This window comes from Channa argus, chromosome 4 (genome assembly GCF_033026475.1).
Source record: "Channa argus isolate prfri chromosome 4, Channa argus male v1.0, whole genome shotgun sequence".
Lineage (NCBI taxonomy): Eukaryota > Metazoa > Chordata > Actinopteri > Anabantiformes > Channidae > Channa > Channa argus.
Genome location: NC_090200.1, coordinates 13,745,621 through 13,767,927, shown reverse-complemented (window position 1 = coordinate 13,767,927; position 22,307 = coordinate 13,745,621). Strand labels below are relative to the sequence as shown.

Genomic DNA, 22,307 nt, shown 5'->3' with positions numbered 1-22,307 from the left:
ACTTTTTTTGCAGTTAGTAATTAGTGTCTAAATGTCATTAAACAGTGCATTGTTTTTCGGTCTAAAACTGACCTACACTGTACAGTGAAGACATTTAAGGAAATATACAAAATACTAGAATCAAATACTCTGTTATAGATCCATTATTGTGTCAGTAAATTGATTTCTTTAAGGAAAAATTTGTTGATTAAACCAACAAAACATTTAACTTTACTTTTTTTTAGTCTACTATTAGTTTGATTGTAATGTTTTAAGGAAATCTATCCTCAGTGGTCCCATTTAACACAAAACAGGTATTCCTTAAAAAACTATTGAGAAATCATAGAAGTATTATTCCCTTTTGGGATCTTTCAGTATATTGTACAAAAAGGACACAATAATAAATGTGCAGTAACATTAATTAAATACTCTTCTTGATTCAGAAATGTTTTTGAATTTTTGTATTACCTAGTTAAGTGTTTTCAGGCATTTGAGCATGGCTCTGCCGGTTTTACAGGGTGCAGATGAGGAGGAAATAATTTGCATTGGAAATAATAAACAGTGCAGTTTGTCCCGCAGCGGCCAAATAAAAAGTCACTTAAGCACAGGGTGCTGGGCCACAGCGTTACGTAAATGAAAACAAATGGCAAAAGCTCATTAAATGTCAAAGTGCTTTGTAAAAACATGAAAGCCTAAAAGTGAGTATTTAATATACAGACACTTGACAAAAGTCTTAACAAGGTCACCAGGACCACGGACAAATTTAGGGATGATGATACATTTACATACTTTTTCACAGCTTCTGAAACAAAGTCATAAAATAGACTGAATAATGAGCTGTACAAACATTTTAGTATAGTTATAGTGAAAATACTGTGGATTTTTACAAAGACAAGGCCTGTCACTTCATGCCTCTTAGCTCTAACAGTATTTAAGAAATTCATGGCAGTTTCTTTACTTTGAGTGTCATTTCCCAATTGTGCTTTAAAGAGCTCTGTGCTCAAATCAGGTGAGCTGGTCCTGAGTCTAAAGAGCAGTCCAAAATATAAAAAATAAAACAGCAGCGACTGTGGTTTAAGGAAAATCATAATAGGACAGTAGAAGAGAACTGGTTTACAGGCTGGGCGTTCCAAAAGTCCTTCTGCATTCCATGACCCCTGGACCAGGGGGCCGGTCACAGTTGTGTGTCAGTTTAACCAGGTTGGGGGTGAGGCGATCATATGCCATCTTGTACTCCCGGTCGAAGGCATCTGGAATGAAATGATTGTTAGTTAAACATGTGGACAGTAATCTGGCTGTGAGGCTGCAGGTGTCCGGACAAAGCAGTGCCTTTAATTGAATGCCAACATCGAGATTGTAACCTGCTTGCAAAGGCATTTGCTATAATTCAGAAGTTAAGTTACTGTAATATAACGTTTACATTGTTTTCTTAGTTTAGCATGTAAACCTGCTAACATTTGCTACTTAGCAAACACAGACTACAGATTAGGCTGATGGGAATGTAATTATTGGCATGCTGAAGGAAACCGAACTTCTGACGTGATGATGGTGCTAGAAAAGTTCAATTTAGGGAGTCGTTTGAGTACAAACATATTGTACATTCGAGGCAATCTATCTGGTAAATCTTGTGACATTTCAGAGGACAACTTCAAACTTTGACCTGTTATTAGTGTTAAAGGAAAAGTCAACACATCACCAAAGTCATTAAATTTCATCATCTGGATGTTGGTACCTGTTGTTGGAAAATCCAACAGTGGTGGAGCACCCAACCAACAGACTGAGACTGACACTGACATTTAATGTTTGGTCGCTGAAAGTAAACTTACTGATATTGATGTTGTTCTTCCCCAAAGCAACCAGAGCAAGGAACAATAACTCTCTGTAGAGGCTCCTTTATGTGAAAGGAAAAGACAGAATTAATAAGACATTCCATTCACACCATCTTCCCTATATGACCCCATGTGCTCTTCCTTACCTTTGTCTCTTAAAACCCAGCTCTGGCCCCAGCAGCTGGATGATCTGGCTCATGGGCTGATAGACATCACTCTTCTTAATGCTTCTCACAAAACCCTGGAGTAGCTCTACAGTGAAGAGCTGGCCTTCTTCACAAAGCCCGGAGCGAACCAGGGAATTGGCACCTGCAAAGAAAGAGAGACAAAAGTCACCCCAATCAAAGGCTTGCTTGTCATTAATAATCAAAATCAACTGCAAAAGTTAAGGCAGCGCGACTAATAGGAGTCCTGATCTGAATTATGTATGATTTTCTTGTTACTTATATGCACTGCTCGATTTGCATGTAAAAATTTGACCTTTCTTCAAACTTCCCTAATTTTCTGAAAGTACCACCACCTTTTGAGCATAATAAATTTTAGCCTGATAAAGTATAACCTGTAATAACTTACAGTGTGTGTTCCAGAGGACATAGCAGGGTTGTAATTTGTCTTGGTGCAACTTGAGGTTGTCCCACATGATTCTCACAAGAACCTGTTTACTGTCCTCAGATGAACTGGTATGAGGAATCTGAGGGGGGAAAAATATGTTTTGTTTAATATTGATTATTGATGTATTACACTTGTCATCAGCCCTACAGGTAGAATTGTAATATACGTTACAATAATTTTAAAGTATTTGGTTTCACGTGTTTAGAAAGTCTTTTTTGCACTTCAGTGTTTTGCTTTTTTTTAAGGCTACAAAGGTTTATAAATTGTTCAATCCTACCCATAGCAAAATTGAAAAAAAAAAAAACTAAAATTGGTCAATTTGAACATAACTATATCTGGTTGAGCTTGATAGGCTTGATGAGCTTCACATGTTTACCTGGTCTCTATGGCTACAGTGCTGGGAGGCCAGAATAAGACCAGGCATTTTACTTGGCAGCTCCAGCCTTTTGAAGTACCACACAAGATTCCAGAAGACGATGGGGTGTTGGTCAACGATACTCGGGGAGGAGATGGCCTGGTCGCCCTCGTTCACCAGCAGGCTCTCCAGCTCCTTCCACAATACCAGGGGGCTCAGGTAGGGCACTGTCACTGGAGAAGATGTAGAGGCTGAGGCAGCTTGCACAGCACTCCCACTGCTTTGCTGCTTCTGTGGGGGAGCTGAAGATGACGTAGCTGCACAGTCTGTTGCAGACATTTTGGCCTCAGGATTGAGTGACGCAGACAAGTCCTCTTCTGTAACAGGATTACTTTCCTTAGGAGGAGACCTGATGGGAGACACACAGTGAATATGTTTAAAGAGGCCACAAGGGATAAAAGGTCCTGTCTGAGTGTGTTTGTATTTGCTTTTTGAAAAAGTGTCAGAGACTGTAAAAATAGACAATCTAACCTACTGCACTGAGCAAGTGTGTGTAAAGAGAGAATTTACCTGCTCTCTGGTCGCAGGTCTTTGATTTCCACATTGAGAAGAGGTAAGAAGGCTGTGCCACAGAAGGGGCAAGTGCTGTTGAGATTTGAGTCATTTGCTGTCCACCCAGCCATGATCTCTTCATCATACACCAGACAGTCACATGTCTTACAAAGCGAGCAACTGGACATCAGCACCTACAACAAAAAGCACCAGGACAAGGAAGGAATTAGACACAGTGAAAGACTCGAATATGGCAGAGTGAGTCAGCTAAGTATCTGACCAGCGAATTCATGTGCAAAGAATTTACCTCTATGGCATAATTAGGAGTGGGCTGGAAGTGGGTGGTGTCAGGGGAGAGTTCTTGAGTGTGAGGAGTTTTAGAAGGAAGTGCCAAACCACCTGGATGTGATGAAGGATTATACAATTAGACACATAAGACAAAGCCAAAATCTGAATCAAATAAAGTGCAAGTGTTAAAGTAAAACAAAGCAGCAACATATTCTTCACAGTGCAATCAACTTTTCTGATTAAGTGAATTGTGTCTGTGTGCATGTGAATGTGCTTGCACGTGTGCAAGTCTATGTGTATGTTCAACATAAGGCCTTTGGCTGAGTACAGAAAAGCCTACACACAGAATTAGCCCTGGCCTAGTTTCCCACAGAGCAGCTCACACAGAGCAACTCTCTCCATTACGGAGCCTTGTTCTTACTCTAAATTTAGACTGTCACGAGGTATTTTGCTGAAAACCAACTCACTTCTTTAAACTGTGATTGAAGGAGCTAGCAGTAAGCGGTGATGTTTTTTTTTTAAACTGGAATTATTTTAATAAAGACCAACCACATATTTTCAAAATGTTCTAACGTGAGCACTTCTATTTAAATGTAAAACAAAAACTAGCAGCTTCACTTTAACAAAAGCAGCAAAGTATAACAAACCAGAGAAGGAGTTGTGTCTAAACACTCTGTCAGGGGTGCCGGGGCTGCCCAGGCTGGTATGGCCCACAACAGGACTCCTTCTTAGTCGGGAAATGCTGCCATGCTGGGGGGAGGTGAAGCCATCTAGGTCCAGACAGGAGTCATTATCAACCAGTGAGAAGCAGTCTGCTTCTCCCGAGGTCATCGAGGATACACTAATCCTGTCACAGTTTGCATCCTGCAAACATGTTATAAGAATTCAAGGTGTATACAATAACAAATGATCAGCAGTTATGTTGGACATATTTCTTTATCAAAAATATTATTTATTTCTTTATCAAAAATATTAAAATATCAACCTGTGTTAATGAAGTCTGGGAGGATAGACGGGAATAGAGTCGGCTGGCCTTCTCAGCCACACCCTTCCCTGCTGATATGACACTGCTTTTGAATATGTCCAGGGTTGGCGTGAAGAGGGAGTCCATGGAGAACGACGAGGTGGAGGGAGTAGGTGAGGAGGGGGACACTAATGAGGATGGTCTCTCCCTGTCTTTTTTAGAGGCACCTAGAGGAAGAGACGGGGATGACCTTAGCCTCTCCTTGGATTTGACAGGTAGGGAAAGGTGTGTGTTGGAGCGCAGCAAGGTGGGGAGTTTGGGGGAGGTGTGAGGGGATGATGTGGGGCGAAACAAGGGGCTTGTAGGGTTCTGTAGGTCCATACTGGCCGTACGGCTGCTCAGAGGGCTGTTGCCATTGTTCATATACATTTCAATCTCTTCAGCTAAGTTTCGAGGGGCCGTGGGTGTGCCGGTGTTGGTCTGGTCACACTCTTGTACCGTTTCTGTCGTTATCAGTGACAGGGGATCAAAGCCCATCTCTATACCTGTCCTCCTCACTGATGCAGTGTTGCAGCTGATACTCTTCTCTATGGAGACACCTGGTTTCTGCAGTGCACTACTGAAGCTCATACTCCTCTCCACCATAGGTTTCTGTTTATCGATCTCCGCCTCCTCCTCCTCTACTCCATGCAGTCTGTCAGCAGCTAGGTGATGCTGCTTCAGTGAGCTGAGGTGAGGCACGGTAAGCCGGAGAGTTCCAGGGCCACCAGACAAATCTAGAGATTTTGGCCTGGTAGTCTTTGGCAGAGCTGCACACGTAATGGTGTCATTAGATGGGCTGGAACCCAGCCTGCTGCTATTGCCTGTGACAAAGATATAAGGAATGAAAATCTGTGGCACTGTTTTACACAAATATATTGGATTCATGTCAATCATCTCTATGAACCAATCTTACCTGCATTGGCATCTATTGATTTGTAGCTTCTAGTAGAATGAGATATGGTGCTGATTGGAATCTCAATTTCAGGTGCTGAAAATGTAAATGTTATCAAATTGTTAAAGAGATAATAAACTAAGAATTATTATTTTTTCATATGGGCAGTCTATCCAAATCTCTAAAAACAATATTGAATTCTAAATTGTTAATCAGATTAGATATCTGAATGCATCAAGGTTGCTGGAGCATTGCAGTTTATGTCAATTACAATAGGTGGAGAAGGGGAGAACTGGCAGCAGAGATATCTGAAAAATGACTTTGGTAATTTATCCCTGAAAATAAAGTTATAACAATTAAGACTTTAAAAATATCTCACCAATTAGTGAAGACTACTAATCACTTAACTTAGAACACAGGTTACGTTAGACACATCATGTTTTTGTAATAAAACTCACAAGAAACCCTGCTGTGCACACAGTAACCTGCTTAAATAACAGATATGTCCATCAACACAATCTGTTTTTAAAAAACATCTAAATATAACAGCGAATGGGCTGCTGGAAAGTGCAGGACACCCACACTGGGATGAGATACAGCAGCTTTTAAAAGGGAGAGCATGTTCGTTTTGCTGTCTGTATGCGATGATTCACGGCTTAAGAAATGGGCACTAAGAGTCAGAGATTAAAGATAGCAGCTAATCTATAACTCACTTGACTGCCTCTGTCCTTTGTCTTCCACAAGTGATATGCCGTCGCTCTCTTTGCCGCATATTCTCTCCTCCTCTTTGGACAGTGAATCGTAGCCTTGGTCCGACTGTCCACCTGAAAAAAAAAAGCAAGAAACTCAACTCCTATTAAATCCTTACTGTTTCCTCTTTCAGAAACAGCTGAGTGAATCAAAAATCAGCTATCTCCATGGATGCTTTAGAAGAGAGCTGATCTAAGAATTTTTCCTTTAGCAGAGTGTGGTGACATTCCCTAAAGCACACAACACTCCCAGAATAGAAAGGTAGGAGCAGGAAAGGAATAGACAACTTGCATCTTTTTCACAAGGTCAAACTGCAGGAAAATGTAGAAACCTGCCTTACTGTTATTTATACTATTCCCACTAATTTTCTACTTTACTGAATTGTTCAGTGCTTGGGGAAAACAAATATAAGACAAGTTGTGAATTATAAATCCATGATAATGTTAGTATAAGAGGTTTAACCTGCTAATAGATCACGTAAATCCATGTTGTCTCCATTGTAGCAGTTCATTAGTCATAATGTAGAGCAAAGGGCAAAAGGAAACAAACACTTGTAAATAAAACCCTCTGAGGTATTTCGCCTCGAGAAAAAAATACATGCATATAAGTGTATGTCATTGCCAATTTTTTCCTTTATTCTACATTTAGTTTACGGCTTGTCCCTTTAGGGGGTCCCCACAGTGGGACGTGTTCTGCATGTTGATTTGGCATGCGTTTTTATGCCGGATGCCCTTCCTGTCGTAACCCTCCCATTTCCATTCGAACTCGGGACCAGCACCAGGGTGGTCCTTGGTTGCTGGGAGGGGCCACACCAGGTGGGGAGGGATTCGAGCCCACGCCCTTCTGCATCCAAACCCAATGCTCTAACACTAAGCCACCAGCCCCCATCCGTTCCATTAATCTACATAGGCATAGCAAATAGTCTTCCTCTTAGGAGTCCTTGTAGAATAATCAAATATCGCAGACAAGATGGCATGCAAACATTTTATGGATGTGCATATGCATCCTTATGATTGCCTGGTTTATATCTTACCTAATAACTTTTAAAGGCCATTGGAATGTAATTAGTTTTTTGGTGTTGCAGAATGTGCAAGGTGATGTCAAAACAATTTGGGAGAACAGTGACATTTGACACAAAATGAATGTTCATGAATCATGGGGTTTGGACCCCTCTAAGGTGGTGATATCAAATCAGTGAGAAACTAAAATGCAAGAGAAGCAACAATAGGGTGAAACAATGACAGTGAAAAAGAATTTGTGCAATGTTTCTACCTGTACTAAATCCATCATCGCTGGAGTCCATTTTAGTGAAATCAGTGTCAATGGAGGTGCGTTCAGCAGAATCATTAGCACTATCCAAACTGCCACGACTGACTGTGTCAAGATCACTTCCGTCTAAAAGGAGATAAAGTAAGAAAAAAAAAAGCATGAGTTACAGTTAAAAAAATAACAGACCAGAGTCCAGCTAGTATAAGAGCACTATATTATCACTCAGACATGCTGTATAAAAAGTTGCCAGAGAGCCAAAAGACTCAAACACAAGCACTCAATAATTTAAAAATGTGAATATTCATAAAAATTTGTAAATTAAAGTAAATTACACCAAAATAAGTCAAGGATCACGCTACTTAACATGTTCAGGTTTTCTATTTATGGAATTTTGAGCAAAACTTTTGTGAAGTAAATGAAATCAAATCAAAGACAACAAACAACAACAAAAACATTACAGTATCTGGTGTAAAGCATGAATTTCCACCCCTCGCATATCATGCCATTATGGCAGTAAGAGTCTCACTGGGGTGTTGTGGGAATTTGGAATCAAGAGCAATCTGTGTGCTGTAACTGCAGGTGATGAAAACCTTTACACTCTGTTTAATTAGTGTCTTAAGAAATAAAGCTTGGGAGCAATAGGTACTGGAGGAGTGGGGATAAAACGTGTTATGAGACCAGGAAAGATGTCATGAAGACTCCCACAGGATTACATTCATTTGCATATACAGTTAAACATGCAAAATTGATCTCCCCTTAGTGTGTGCAACTAAAAAGCAGTTACTGCTGAACCTTATGCAATCCCAGACAATTTAAGACTGGATTAATGCTACAGTATTTAAAATAAAGCAGAGACTCCTTCTGTTTCTGTCAGAATGTGTATACAGTCAGTGGGCGAGTGTGGGATGTACCGTGCTTGTATCATGCTGATATTGGGCAATAAATGCTTCAAATTATGTTGTGGCTGAAAAATCACGTTGATTTCACATGTGGACGACTCATTTGTTAGAAACAAGTGTATACGTGTTTGTTTTCATTCTTTACAAGTGTAATCTTTGTGATATATTACCATTCAGTGTTAACTAAATGATGTTCCTCTTTAAGCTGTTCACTTGTGTTTATTTCAGGCTATGGTTTGACACTCTGCATCTGTGTAGGGCTTTCAAGGATTAATGAGCTAAATAATCAGTGGTTTTTCAGCAAGATGGCCACATATTTGTGGATGCATTGCAATAAAATGAAAAATACTATCACGGTTGCCTACATTGATGTGGACATTAGGGGGTATAACATCATGTCAGAAAAATGACGCATCTTGGAGTCAGTATATTAGTATTCTTACCTGAAAGCTGAGGGTCTTTCTGTGGAGTCTGTTGTTTTCTCCCTGCTTGCTTGAACTGGAGCACACCCAGGATCACGTTCCTCAGCTTTCCCCAGAGAAAGTAGCCTCCTCTGGTGGTCGAGGGCCAGGTGCTTTCTAACACAGCCTGAAGCAAAGCATGTTCATATACTGTAAGATTTTGAATAAACTAAGATTTTGACAGTTTAAAACTAAATAAGCCTGTTCAGTGTGTAATTTTTGAATGTATGTTTACACCTAAAGCACATACCTTATTGTAGTACCCATAAGTGATGGCATTGGGTTGAACTCCAGCTTTCTTCATTTCAAACAGCACCCTGACAGCCAGGACAGGCTGACTGTACTGGCCACACAACTGCAGCAACACACGGTAACATACCTTGGACAAAAATAAATAAGTTTCATTGTTAAGATTATTACTATTACTATTACTAATTTACTGAGCAGCTTCCTACTTCATCTGGAGCCTGCAGCTTCTTGTCCTGCATCATTCTCAGCACATCGTAGGCTGTACGCAGAGCTCGCACTTTAGAGTGGCAGGTTCCCACATATCCTGACAGGCAGATAAACCACAAGCCATAGCAGTGGCGCAGCAGACACTTGGACCACATCTGAGGCATAGATGAATAGGTTTTGGCCATCCTTTGAGCTGATTTAATCTCCTGAAATTAAAAGAAGATGACATATTAAGATGCTTTATCTTTTTTTTTTTTGGCATGTATGTATTTGCATTTACATGGGTATCAATCATAATGAACAATTGGTGCAGCAAAATAATCATATTTTATTTTTAGGCTACAAACTTAAATATGGATTAACTCTGACAAATAATGCATATTCATAAATCCAAAAATCACAAAGGAGTTTTATTTATTCAATTTGTGCTATAGTAATATATCACTAACCTCAGACTGAGTAAAATGTGATGCCATTTACTTATTGGTCTATGAAAAACATACTACACATACAGCTGACCTGTTTAGAACGTTTAAAAATGGCTGTAGGGCTGGCTGGGCTGCTATGACGTGATGCCATGGCTGCTGATGGAGTATTTTGCCCCTCCAGTGGCTCCAGAAGTTCAGCATTCAGCACAGGAAACCCAGAGTAACTGCAGAGGAATATATGTATCATCTCTCATATACCATGAAATAAACAGACTTGGAGCTCACATAAACACTGGCAAGCTAAGGGACATGCACAATAGTTGAGACACCCTGGAAGCTTGAGAATGACACAAGAAACCGAAAGCAATGTTCCAGCTTACAAGCCTCAAAGCAGTGACAATTTCTTTAACAATCAAAGCAATTCATGCTAATGTAAGTCTCTCCTTTAGGACCTGCACTCTATGCTCCCAGTGTCAGTGAGATTGGGTGAACAGTGTGTAATACCTATAGCAGAGTGGATGCTCCTCTCCCTGTGGCAGTGGAGGCAACTCTGGAGGATTGATATAGACTGTGTGCTCACTCCGGTGGGATTCATCCAGGTCGATCAGTCTGGTATCGTCTGGCCTCTCACTGTCCAGCTGTTTTGCGTGAAAAACATGCATTCGTCACTGCTGTGCTATAGTATAAACATAAATAAATTAACATTGCCTACAGACTCATGGCCATCTGATACCGTTTGGCCCTTCAGACTGGGTCAAGTCAGAAATGAGGATAAGTGAAGGCAAAGAGATGTTAATGAGACCATCTACAGCAATATGGCCCGTGTGTCCCAGTTCCGTTTATCTGAAGGGGCACTGCCAAGGCTGTGGCTTGATCATATATCTCCAAGACTAAATTAATCCAGATGGCAGTGACATGGGCAAAATTCATGCTATGCTGCTCTAGGGACACAAAATCATTTAACTGTACCATTTTGGCAGCAATGCATGATACTAAACTGCCACATCTCCTTCAGCTCAAATCTGAAATCTGCATGGTGAACAGTGTTCAAAGCCCTGTTGCCTGTGTGCCTGAGAAAGCAGCAGCACAAAGAAAAATTAAAAGGAAAAGCCTTCATGTTCTTTATTAGGGATAAATTACCACTGAAAAACTGTCTGCTGTTATAAAATGCCTACTATGTTGACATGCAATCAACTGACTTATATGAATCAATAATTTTCTAATCTCAAATATGAGCTTCACAGAAAAGCTGAATAGCTCCCTAGCGGCACTGCATTATTGGGTTTATTCTACTCAGTTAAGTAGATGATTCAGTCAACTGGCTCTAACTGACCTGGCTTCAATTCTGCTCAGTGATCCTCCTCTTGCTGACCTTCCTCTTACACCAAACCAATCTTTCTCAATCACACACTTGTTGTCAACCTCAGCAGCAGACACTGACTGAATCAATGCTTCCACTTCTCAATAGCAGGATGTAAATGTGACTTCCAGATTGCACACATTTTTAACCACATAGAGTTGTTTTTTGGGGGGGAACAAAGGGGGAAGCTGTGTCTTTTTTGTGTGTTCCAAAACATGTGTAGGCAGGATGTGTCAAATCCCAAAGTGATTAGCTGTCCAACTGAGAATATTTAAGAATAGTCACATCCAGCAGGATTTGCTAAACATTTTCCCAAATAAGGATTATCACTTCCATCTTTGTCTTTCTACTGTATTTCATTCTTCTACATTACATTTTACTGAGGCTTCAGAGTCCGTAACAGTTGGACGTAACCTCTCTGAGCAGTTCATTCTAATGGCACATGGTTCAATAAAGCACATTGCTGACACAAACAGAACATATTTGCAACCAAGACTGTTTTCTGTGCTATTAAGCTACACTCCTTCCTTACCCCACTTTCATTTATTCAGAATGAGAACACAAACAAAATGCCCTCAGCTGAGTCATGCACTAAAGGCAATGGAAAACCCTTTGATTAGGATTTTACCTTATGCTAAAAAGTTTTATACATAGGTGCCCTCACTAACACTGCAAATGACAAGGGAAACACAAGCAGCTTACCTTGCCTCCAGTGGTGAATAGCTACAAGACCAGGCAGTGGTAATGAAGACAAACAAAGCAGCAAAGAGAGAAGACAAAAGGCAGAAAATCAGAGAAAAGGAAAAGACAAAAAAGGACTGAAAAGAACAAGGGGAAATATAAATGAGAAAGGCTTAGTGCTGATAATAGGAGCCTCAAGGGAGATGTTGGAGTGTTAATTTCTTTGTTTATTTCTATTAATTCTGGTCATTTGCTTATTACCTCTAATAAATTAAGCTAAGCCTTCAATAAGACATCCTAATTGGGAGAATACCGTGATTAGTCTTTTCTCTAAATTGCTCTCTTTCTTCCTGAGTGTTTATGCAAACAGATGGAGGCCAGAATAGTTATTTGTTCTTACAACTGCACCATGGTGCAGTACTTCCGATACAGGAAAATGAACGATTAGTTTCAAGCCTCACCTTATCAATGCACTCATCAAAGAAAGCCAGGCTGGCATCTTTGTCACTGACAAAGGAGTACTCCTCTATGAAACGGCTGAACATTTGGGTCTTGGTCATGAGAGAGTAAAACCTTTGATTGGAGCGGTCCCTGCTCTTCAGAAAACCTAGGAAACAAAACACATTGTGTAATGGCAAACATGACGAGTGGGCATGCTTAAATCCATGTCATAATAATAAAACTGGACATTGGCTTCTGAAGTTGTTGCAATACATCTGCAGGGTCAAGATGCCGACTCAACCGACATTTAGAGGAAATTAATGCCGTGATATGAAACAAGTTGTTCTCTGCGGCTCTGCTTGCATAAGAGCACACAGATGTGTAGGGACATTGTGCTATTAATCACAGCGGTTTTCTGACTTGTCAACCAAGCCTAATTTCCACTAAGGCTTAAGCTAAATCACTAGAGCCATTACAGCAGTAATTTAGGTGAAACTGTGGTGCAGCAGCACTCAGACCTTACCCTCTGACCCACTTCAGCACTAAATCACATGAAGGCAAGGAAATAACTGCTTGTCAGGGTGTTTTGAGATTATAGTACAAGACTTTTAAACATTGAGCCTGAAGTGTACCTTGGAGGTCAAAGAGGGAACTGGCATCTGTGGTCTTTTCAGAGGGGGCTTGGGTGATGGGAAGCAGGTAGGAGCGGTAGCCTCGTAGGATGGCTGCCATGAAGCGCAGGAAGGCCTCCTGAATCTCCAGCTCCAGAGTGTGGAGACTCTTACCTCCATTGAGCTCGCTGTCAGTTACTGTATGTTCCATCTGTGCATCCTCACGGTTCAACTGACCACCTGAGAGCAAAAAACAGTGGTACTTTATATGTTGAATATGTATGAGAGAAAGAACAAAATGACACATAACATTGAGAAAGCCACACAAGACAGAAATGTTGTGTTTCAGATTACTTAACTAGTACTTTTTCCACAATATGACAAGCACGCAGTGACCAAAACTAGGTGAAAAGTAATCTGTTAACAAGGTTAAAAAGCCAAGTAAGCAGCTCTGAGACTGTGTTTGATTTGAACTATGTGTGAATATCCATCCATCCATGAGAGGTGGCACCCACTGATCCACAGCTCAAAGCTCAAATAATGTAAAACCCACCCATTTAGGGTGTATTTTGTTTATAAAGTGAGTTTCAGTATAACTGGATACATTTAGGCCAGTCATCAAATCTTTCCAGTTTAGGCAAAAATGAAGTGACAGCAGAAAACATCATGAGAAATGTAATTGTGACACTCAAAGGAAGATTTTTCTGAGCAGGAATTAATTTTTATTGATGTTTGAACTGTGACAAGAAGAGGAAGATATTTCTGCTTTTTCCACTGACAGACCATAAACAGCCACATGAAAAGATGTTTTAGGAAAATTATAAAAACTATTCTAGGAAACACAGTCATTGACTAATTGAGAATAAGTAGATTGAGGAAGAGTGGGCGAACCATAAACACAAAATTTCATAATCCACACTATGTTCTGGGAAGCACAAAGCATTATTGGTTTATACAACAGTGTAAGCATTGTGTTAGTTTTCTTGTAAAACTGACTGAACAGGCTGACTCAACAGCCTAAAATAGCCAAAATAAATTATTCATAAAACCACATATGATACAGCATTATACTGGACTCACCCTCAGTGAGCTGCTGATAGAGCTTATTCAGAGTATTCAGAAGTTGTTTGCAGGCTCTCCTCGGTAGTATTTTCCACGTTAGAGCTTTCTTGTCATCTTTACTGAAAGCACACCATATGGTTTTTATTACATGGGAGGACAGTCAAGAAATACTGCAAAAAGATAGAAGGTGCAAGACTTATTCACTGACAATTTAATCTCTAGCTTTTGAAATGAGCTGGGAGGTTGGTGGTAACAAATATGCATTTGTGTACAGGATAAATATTTCACATTCCAGCTCCTATAGTAATATAAGAGATGCTCTCACTGACAGAGACCAATTACAATGAGAAGAACCTTCGTCATCAGACCAATAAAAGTTTTTATTGGTCTGATGACAAAAGGGATTTTTAGCACTGTCTCTTTAAGCTGAAGGTCCCTATCTATTGACAGACATTGCAGTTTGAGATCACTTACTGGGAGATTGCATTGGTGTCCAGATCAACACAGCTGATGTCAGTTGGGGGCACGTAAAGGTCAAAGTATCTGGAGTCTACACCCACAATGAAAGGACATGGTGCATTGACAACGTCAGCCAGGGCCAATGGGCAGAGAGGGATGTAGGGACATTGCCAGTGGAAGGGAAAAATCATCTGAAAAAGTAAGAGACATCAGTACCATCGTATCCATCAGTACAAGGCATTAGTGTAATAGAAACATACATTGTGAGCATATGAAGAGGGAGCTATTCAGCAATCATTATTTCTTCCTCTGTTTGGGGAATTTTATTTGCCCGTTTCTTTGAAGAAGGTTTTTTAATAACAGCTGCTGAACATCCCTGATTATCAGTACCTCAGCCTCAAGTTCATACATCACTGAGACTGTTCACAAGTGGAAGGTAAGGAAAAGAGCAAAACACTTACAGATACAAGGGCCTCTGTAACACTAGTGAGTACAGCTGGACGCAGAGAATGCACCAGGATCTTGTGCTCTGTGACTGCCAACACCAGCAGAGTGGCTGCATTTTTCGGGCCCAGATTCAGGAGTAATGTGGAGAGGCTTCCACCACTAAAGCCCAAAAAACACAAACAATTAAAGCCAAATGTTCCAGATCATTTAAAATGTACCCTATGTTTACATGTTTTATTTTTAGATTGATGGGATGTTTACTGACCTGAGAGGTAACGGAGAGGACATGGGTTGGCTCAGTATGAGGCTGTCATGTGGTGACAGCTGTGAGAAAGAAAATTGTTAGAGCATCATTGGGTGGAGGAATTCACTTATGGTTAAAGTGTGTTTAAAGACGTGTTTAATCCACTAATGTAGGTCAACTCATTACTTCACTCATCAAATGTCAGTCTCAGCTCACCTGCACAAGGATTCGTGGTCTCTGCGTGGAGGGAAATGGCACATTATGCATGAAGTGTGAGATGTGCCTGTATATGAAAAAAAAAATGTTAATGCAAAGGAAATGCACACAGCCCTGTGATGAAGACTTCATCCATTTCTGATAGACATCAACAAAAATGTAAAATATGTTAAACTTGCTAACTTTTCAATGGGCAGAGCATGTGGTCCAGAGATGGAGTATCTGTAGAGAAAAGTGAGAAAGTTGCTAAAGGACTGAAAGAAGGGCCAGTGGGAAAGCAAACAGATGCTCTTGTTGCTGTAAAGGCTTCTGGTCCCATCAGAGCTGAGATCAGAGCTTGGCAGACTGAGCTGTGACCGCTGACGCTCCGACAGCTTCTCCTCTGAGTGAGGCTCATAGAACTGGATGGCTGCTCCGTAAACCTGTACACAAAGGGATCACAATATAGAGTGTGATGATCAGCCTAGGAATACTTGCACACACACAAAACGAATGGTTAACATCCGGATGCAAACTTTACAAAACACACACACCACAATAGTCAGAGGTCTTTTGAAATAACTTATTCAGGTAAGCTGTTGTGGCAGCTCCACTAGAGAATATTCATCATAATAAATGAGCTAAGTCATGCTCAGTCCTTTGAAGTACTTTCTCTCAAATACATAAACAAATCATTCTAGGCATGAAGTGCTGGGAGAGTAGCCTGCAGACTAGAGGTTGCAGGGAAGAAAGAGTGAGCACTGAGGCATTTAGGCATTTAAAATTTGCCCACCAGCCCAAGTGGTGCATGAGATATCCATTATTCAAAAGATGAGCTGCAAAAACTCTTTTATGCTGCATTGCTTTCAAAGGCTAACAACCTCTTGGTATTCCAAACACTGCCTTTAGACTATTTTTGATTCCAGTCAGAGTTTGGTAGTTGAATAAGATTGTCTGGTATTCTCAGATATAATGCTGCAGTAAATCAACAAATTAATCCATAAGGGATACTAATGCACTGAGAATTGCAGAGGGTGCGATCAAGATGAAGAAGCCGGCTGAAATTAAGCAATTAGGAGATTTAGTGTATTGAAAAGCAGAACACTGATGCTACAATTGTGGGAACCGCTTAATTAATGATGATGAAAATGAAACTTAGCAAGACACTAAATGGAGTGACAATTTTCTTGGCAACATTCAGTGCAAACATTTTTATTAATACACACACGCACGCACACATGCACACACATGCATGCACGCATGCACACACACACAAAAGAAGTATCCTAAAACACACAAGTGTAATTTCAAAAACCAAGGGACAAGATTATTGGTAACTATAATGTAAGCAGGTTGTTTTACCTTTTCTGCAGAGGCACCTGTCAGCACAAATGTAGAAAAAACAGGGAGGGAGTGTTTGGTGTGCACTGGCCAACACTCAATTGTGGCCCCCATGGGCAGGCAGAACATAGGGACGGACTCAGGCAGAGGGAAGGACTCATAGTCCTCTTCAGGGTACCTACACAGCAGACCTGGTGGACACATTAGAACCTTTATAAATTAACCTTCTCACAGAGGTAAGATAATATGATGACATTTGTCACCTTACCTGCTTTGTATGCGATTGTGTTTGCTTTAGCAAGAGACTTCTTATAACAAAGGTAGACTGAGGATCCCCACTGGAATATGAAAAACAGACAAAGACCAACACAAATCAATTAGTAATTTGTGCAGACATGCATGAAAAATAAAAGTGTTCTCTGATCTTGATCCCACCATGCTGCTGTTGAGGTTCTTGTCCACCTTGCAGAAGGTATGAGGGGGCGTCTCCCCCTTACCGGGGATGATGATGCAAACATCGGTGACTGCCAATGAAGTGTGGGGCTGGCTCTTTGGGGCACGGCGGTAGGTGATGTATATGCGCTGGGAGGATGAGCTGCTAATGTTGGCAGGGCGACCTGAGGGTGTGGTCTGGACGATGTGGCATCCAGGCTTCAACTTCTCTTTCCACTCATACAAAACTCTGAAATACAGAGCAGTTTTTTTTATAGGATCCTCTTGAAACAAGACATAAAAAAATACTACTGAAAAGCTGTAATACTACATTTGTTGAAGAGATGTCAGACTTAAGCATATGTTAAAGAGCAGATTAGAGTGACCCAAGATAGAGAAGTGATTAGTGCTGCTGGGTGAGTAAGGGTCAGTGACTGAGGATTACTGCTTACCCAAGATCTGTCAGTGGCGGCTTATCTCTGCCTCGCTTGAAGCACAAGAAGATCTGTGGGCCCCGGAGGCTGGCTCCATTGAGCTCTGCAGAGAGGCCTGAAGGGCTGCTTTCGATACAGGTGAAACCTGAAGGTACCTCTTCACCCAGGGAGCGGATCACCACAGCTACGTCGGTGATGGGGGCTTTGGGTTTCACAGACTTGGGACCGGCATCATCAAAGTGCAGCTCGTCCTCTAGAGGCTTGGATGAGTCAGTGAGGCCGGCAACTACAAAGTAATCGGCTACACGAGGACCTTTATCCTCCATCATTTCCCATTCCCACACTGTGGGCTGCAAAGTAAAAAGAGGGAAAGGGGAGATGTATTCTGTCATATAACAAGAGGAAAATAGGCGTTGTTCACCGAGAAATAACCTAGCTGTGTGGATTAAGCTTGCTAAAACAGTATCACCTTCACAGTAACTCTCCTGACACACTGTATTACTTTTTTTACTGCTCCTATTCTTACATTACACATGGGAGTAGAATACGTTGAAGCATGTAAAATAAAGACATTACCTACCTTACAAATACATTACATATTAAAGAAAGAACAAAATATAATGAGAGCAGCTGGAAAGCATTTAGAATGCATTCCTGTCTGCAAAACAGCCTTCACTAAGAAATATGGGAGGGCTAGAGACCAATGACCTTGCTATATGCCATGACCGATTATATATAATAAAACACATGCCTTTGTAGAAAAATGACTTGTGGATGGGAAAAGTATGGGAACTATAAATGAGTACTGGGAAAGAACGAGAGGGTGCAACTGTAGTGCAGCAAAAAGTTTTTTTTAGAGCTTTTAGCGAGGTAATATTCAGACAGCGTCTATTCTGCACTCAACAATCTCAAGAAAAAGAAAAGAATAGCGGGAGCGGCTGACAGAGGGCTTGTTATAGCTTTATCACAAACCATGGAGCCCTGGAAGCTCCCTCAGTGCTGGGCTAGCTTATTATGCTTCAGTTGAAGAGCCTGCTTTATCTCTCACAGCAGTTCTGATAAACAGCTGCCTATTATTTTGCCCACTGGGATATGAGGAGTTAGCATAAGTTATCCCCTTTGTCTGAGCTGGATGTGTCATTGCTAGGAACCATGGCACACAAGAAGCTGTGACCATATCTCACCCACTTAGGGCTTTGGCATTAATGTTAATGGCTCTGTGTGTTGTTCCTCATTGTAGTCGTGCTATGGGACAGAACGCTAAGCACTGCCTGCAAGCCCAGGGTGTGAAACTGACTGCTCACATGGAAGCACGGAAAAAATGAAGATAATGTGTAGCAGTAAGTATGAGGCAACGTTTCCACTACCATGCTGAAGAATGACAACGATTTAGTTGTTATTCTGCAATTGGTCAGAGAAGCAACAACATCCAGTCAACTTCTTTATCTATTGCTTTTTAACAAAACAAATTCACCATCACATTTACTTAAATACATTTTCTGTTCTGCTAGCCTGTTTTCTCTGTACATCAGTGAGACTGTGACTCATCACCACCAGATTGCTCATGGATGTTGTTTCAGTCTACAGAGTGTTTATGTCCAATGTTCCCTGATTAGCTGATGGCTGTTTTGATGCAGAATGATCCAGCGTTGGCCTTATGGGTATTCCCCGTGACTCAGCAACTCAAATAGCAAAGAGTTTTTTAATCTTTCCCTAGTTTTCTCCAATGCTGGATTTTATTAAATTACAAAACACATAAAAATCATTCATAATGTCTTACAGCATTTTTATTTCACATGCCACTTTTGTTCAGTGGTATGAGTTGTGTAATCAATCTTTGAAAGAAAAGTAGTCCAGCATTACTATTCAGCTGCCTAATTTTTCTACATTGAGTTGTCTAAAAAAGGGAATATATTATGGGCTTTTCACCGTAAAAGCTTCCACTACACTGCTTCTACTCGAGGCACTACAAAGCACAGCAGTAATTATAAAGAATGGAAAACATTTTATTAAGTAACCTAAAATTAAAAGGAAGTTAAAGGTCTAAATTGTTCCTCTCAGTAGATTCACTTTTCCTTTAATGTGCTACACCATTTACACTAAGTCCCAAAATCTGTAAAGTACCTGCTCTCTGAAGGTACTGTATTGCAATACAAATATAAATGGGGTGGCAGATGTGTCATATAATACTTGGAAGGTTCAGGATTAAATATAGATGTAATCTCCAGTTCCAACTATCGTGACATCCATTGCGTCTATTTCTCCCCCTCAACAGGAAGCGGAGGCCTAAAACGATATCTAATCCTCGCCATAGCAACAACATTAAAAGTGAAGCTGAGCATTTCTCACTCTGATGTTTAAAGCATTCGGGTACATTGTTCTGTTTAAATACAAGTCGATTAGTGGGCCGTTTCTCACTCTGATGTTTAAAGCATTCGGGAACATTGTTCTGTTTAAATACAAGTCGATTAGTGGGCCGTGTAATTGCCACAGGTTTTTTCTGTTCAGAAAATCAGTGTCTAGGAGAGGCAAAAAATAATTTTAATGTGAATACTTCCAGATATTTCCTGAATTAAAAAAATAAATTGTTACTGTTTCTTTGTGTTTATCTATTATAATTTTACACGTCTTGGGGAATTTGCCTGTCAGTGACCAGGCCTGTCCACAGCCTTCCCTTTTTGTCTCCAACAATGTTTCCGAGTTCCCCAAAAGTATCTCAGGTTGCTACTGGCTGCATTAGTTTAGAAAGGTTATAGCTTTCTGCATCCACAAGATCACAGGTTTTGTTTTGTTTCCATACATCATTGCATTACTTTGACTGTTTAGCCTATAAATCTACAAACACTGCGCCTAAAATCCTGAAACCTGCTGTAGTGACAAAAAGCCAATAAATAAATCTGACCCAACCAGACTTGATAATTTATCTTTCACATAATTTTTAACCTTCTTCCTGCTTTCTCGCTTACTGCAAACCCTGTCTTAGCTCACACCAGATTGAGTGACTCACAGAAACTGCAATCATTTCATTCACCAGTTTTCTTCATAACAGCAGACAAATAAGGACATAGCGGATTTCCTCTTCTTGCAAGCTAACTGGCCAACTTCTCTATTCACATCCACTATTGTTTTTATGTGTCATCTCCAACAATCAACTTTGCTACAATTTCTTAACCACTTGTGCCACGGCATTTGTAAGATTTGATTTAGTCTCTGTCACCACATCTTCCTCACATTGTCATAGACCATCTGTATTTTACAGTGCATGGCCTCTGTGTGTCCATGCAATAAAAAAAAGTAAACATGCCAAAGGGTTTTAGAGATAAAATACATTTTGACTGAAATTATTTTTAAAAAATGTAATACTAATACTATGTATTATTTATTTGCAATTTCTAATAGTAAGTCATGCAAAGAACATTTTCTTGTGATTTAAAAAAGAGGCCTTTTGCTGCGATCAGCACAGAGTTGTTGTAACTGTGGCCCATGAGACAGAGAAAGGGGCTGATGGACAGTCAGACCCATGCTGTGTTAACAGCAGGAGGGCAGGGAGGATGGGCACCTTGATCTGAGAAGAAAACCACCTCAACATTTCACTCAGCATCTGTTCCCTCTTAGCCATGAAGACAGCCTTAACCCTCATTAGCCATTTGCATTCCTTATGTTTGACAGGGTGGGACTCTGCCAACTGGATGGGGAAACCATACACGCCCAAGATAAACAGAGCAGAAAGATGAAGGAGAAGGTACTCTGAGGTGTTGCTGGTTAGATAAATACTGAAAGACCCCCCGCGCGATGAGCTTGCAGCGCTTGTAATCCGTCTTCAGGTAACGTGATATTTGAATTAAGTTCTGCCGGCAAACGGCCCTTTGTAAAAACAAAACTGACCAACTGTTAATAATACAGAGCGGTTTTCTCAAATGCCCACATGACAAGAAGCCATCTTATGGAGCATCTACGCTGGATGAAATGAAATAAACCTCCATATGACTGCATTGTAACCAATGGGCGAACTGTAAATATAGTGAATCACACACAGACTGTGCTTCTCACTACATGCAATAAATTACTCGCGTAATGCACGTAGCTCTACGAGACGTACATAACCTTACATTTACCGTATCGATTTTTTACGATCCAACGTTAAAATAATAACAATAATAATAATCAAATTTGTAAGAACCATCAGCTCAGATAATATCATGACCCCAACATGTAAAACACTTAGCGTACAAGATGCTTCTTCATTACAGAGACAGTATTCGTGTGATAGCGCTGTTTTCATTTATACTTGATAAAAAAATAATCTACTCACATCCCAGAATCACGACGACTGAAGGATGATCTGGTGAATATCAGTCGACGTCGAAATGAATCTTTTGATAGAATATTATTCTTCAGTGTTTGCTTTTGTCAATTTGTTCTCGTCCTAAATATATTCTGTCATAAAATGTAATTAATCACAGTGAGATGGACGGACGCGACTAGACAGTGTTGTGCCGTGCACCGCTTTATCCAGACCTGCGCTGTTCACGTGACTGATTACAAACCTCACCTACGTCACTGATGACACCTTCGGTGACCGAAGAAGAACGTCGGTATCTATGTGGAAACATCCGTCTGTTTACAAGTTTAGGCATAACTACTCACCGTACACAGAGTGAAGTCAAACCATTATTGTTATTATTATTATTTAATTTATTTTTGTTGTTGTTGTTGTTTTACTGTTCGTCGAACTGTTATGATATTTTTATAAGGCAGAAAGATGCCAGAAGTACAAAAACTCAATGTTCATTGCAAGTAGAAGTACCACCTCAAATTCCTTAC

The 22,307-nt window shown here is 40.5% G+C and overlaps 1 protein-coding gene across 3 annotated transcripts; it reads right to left on the bottom strand.

Annotated features, from left to right (window-relative positions):
- Nucleotides 1-594: 594 nt before the first annotated feature.
- Nucleotides 595-22,008, bottom strand: dennd4a (DENN/MADD domain containing 4A). Of its 3 annotated transcripts, XM_067502155.1 has the most exons (31): nt 21,796-22,008; nt 17,502-17,833; nt 17,053-17,299; nt 16,886-16,955; nt 16,639-16,808; nt 15,481-15,719; nt 15,298-15,364; nt 15,103-15,161; nt 14,852-14,996; nt 14,406-14,581; nt 13,950-14,050; nt 12,891-13,109; nt 12,279-12,424; nt 11,839-11,859; nt 10,281-10,414; nt 9,868-10,000; nt 9,348-9,554; nt 9,143-9,271; nt 8,875-9,019; nt 7,536-7,658; nt 6,227-6,337; nt 5,535-5,609; nt 4,601-5,442; nt 4,263-4,479; nt 3,635-3,726; nt 3,346-3,521; nt 2,797-3,184; nt 2,382-2,499; nt 1,955-2,117; nt 1,806-1,870; nt 595-1,229 (listed from the first exon to the last, which is right to left on the bottom strand). In XM_067502155.1, exons 2-31 carry the CDS (start codon nt 17,810-17,812, stop codon nt 1,093-1,095), a joined length of 5,226 nt encoding a protein of 1,741 aa, XP_067358256.1. In that variant the 5' UTR covers nt 17,813-17,833; nt 21,796-22,008; the 3' UTR covers nt 595-1,092. The 3 variants fall into 3 exon arrangements, with proteins under 3 accessions (XP_067358256.1, XP_067358258.1, XP_067358259.1); XM_067502157.1 differs by lacking the exon at nt 11,839-11,859; XM_067502158.1 differs by lacking the exons at nt 595-1,229; nt 1,806-1,870; nt 1,955-2,117 and having other exon boundaries at nt 2,751-3,184.
- Nucleotides 22,009-22,307: the final 299 nt, after the last annotated feature.

Excerpts from the sequence above, each read along its gene's own strand:
- dennd4a (XM_067502155.1), bottom strand. The coding sequence starts at position 17,812 with ATGATGGAGGATAAAGGTCCTCGTGTAGCCGATTACTTTGTAGTTGCC. Across the intron at positions 14,582-14,851 it reads TTACAGAGGCCCTTGTATCT|ATGATTTTTCCCTTCCACTG; the intron begins GTAAGTGTTTTG and ends TTACTTTTTCAG. Across the intron at positions 1,871-1,954 it reads CTGGGTTTTAAGAGACAAAG|GAGCCTCTACAGAGAGTTAT; the intron begins GTAAGGAAGAGC and ends TTTCACATAAAG.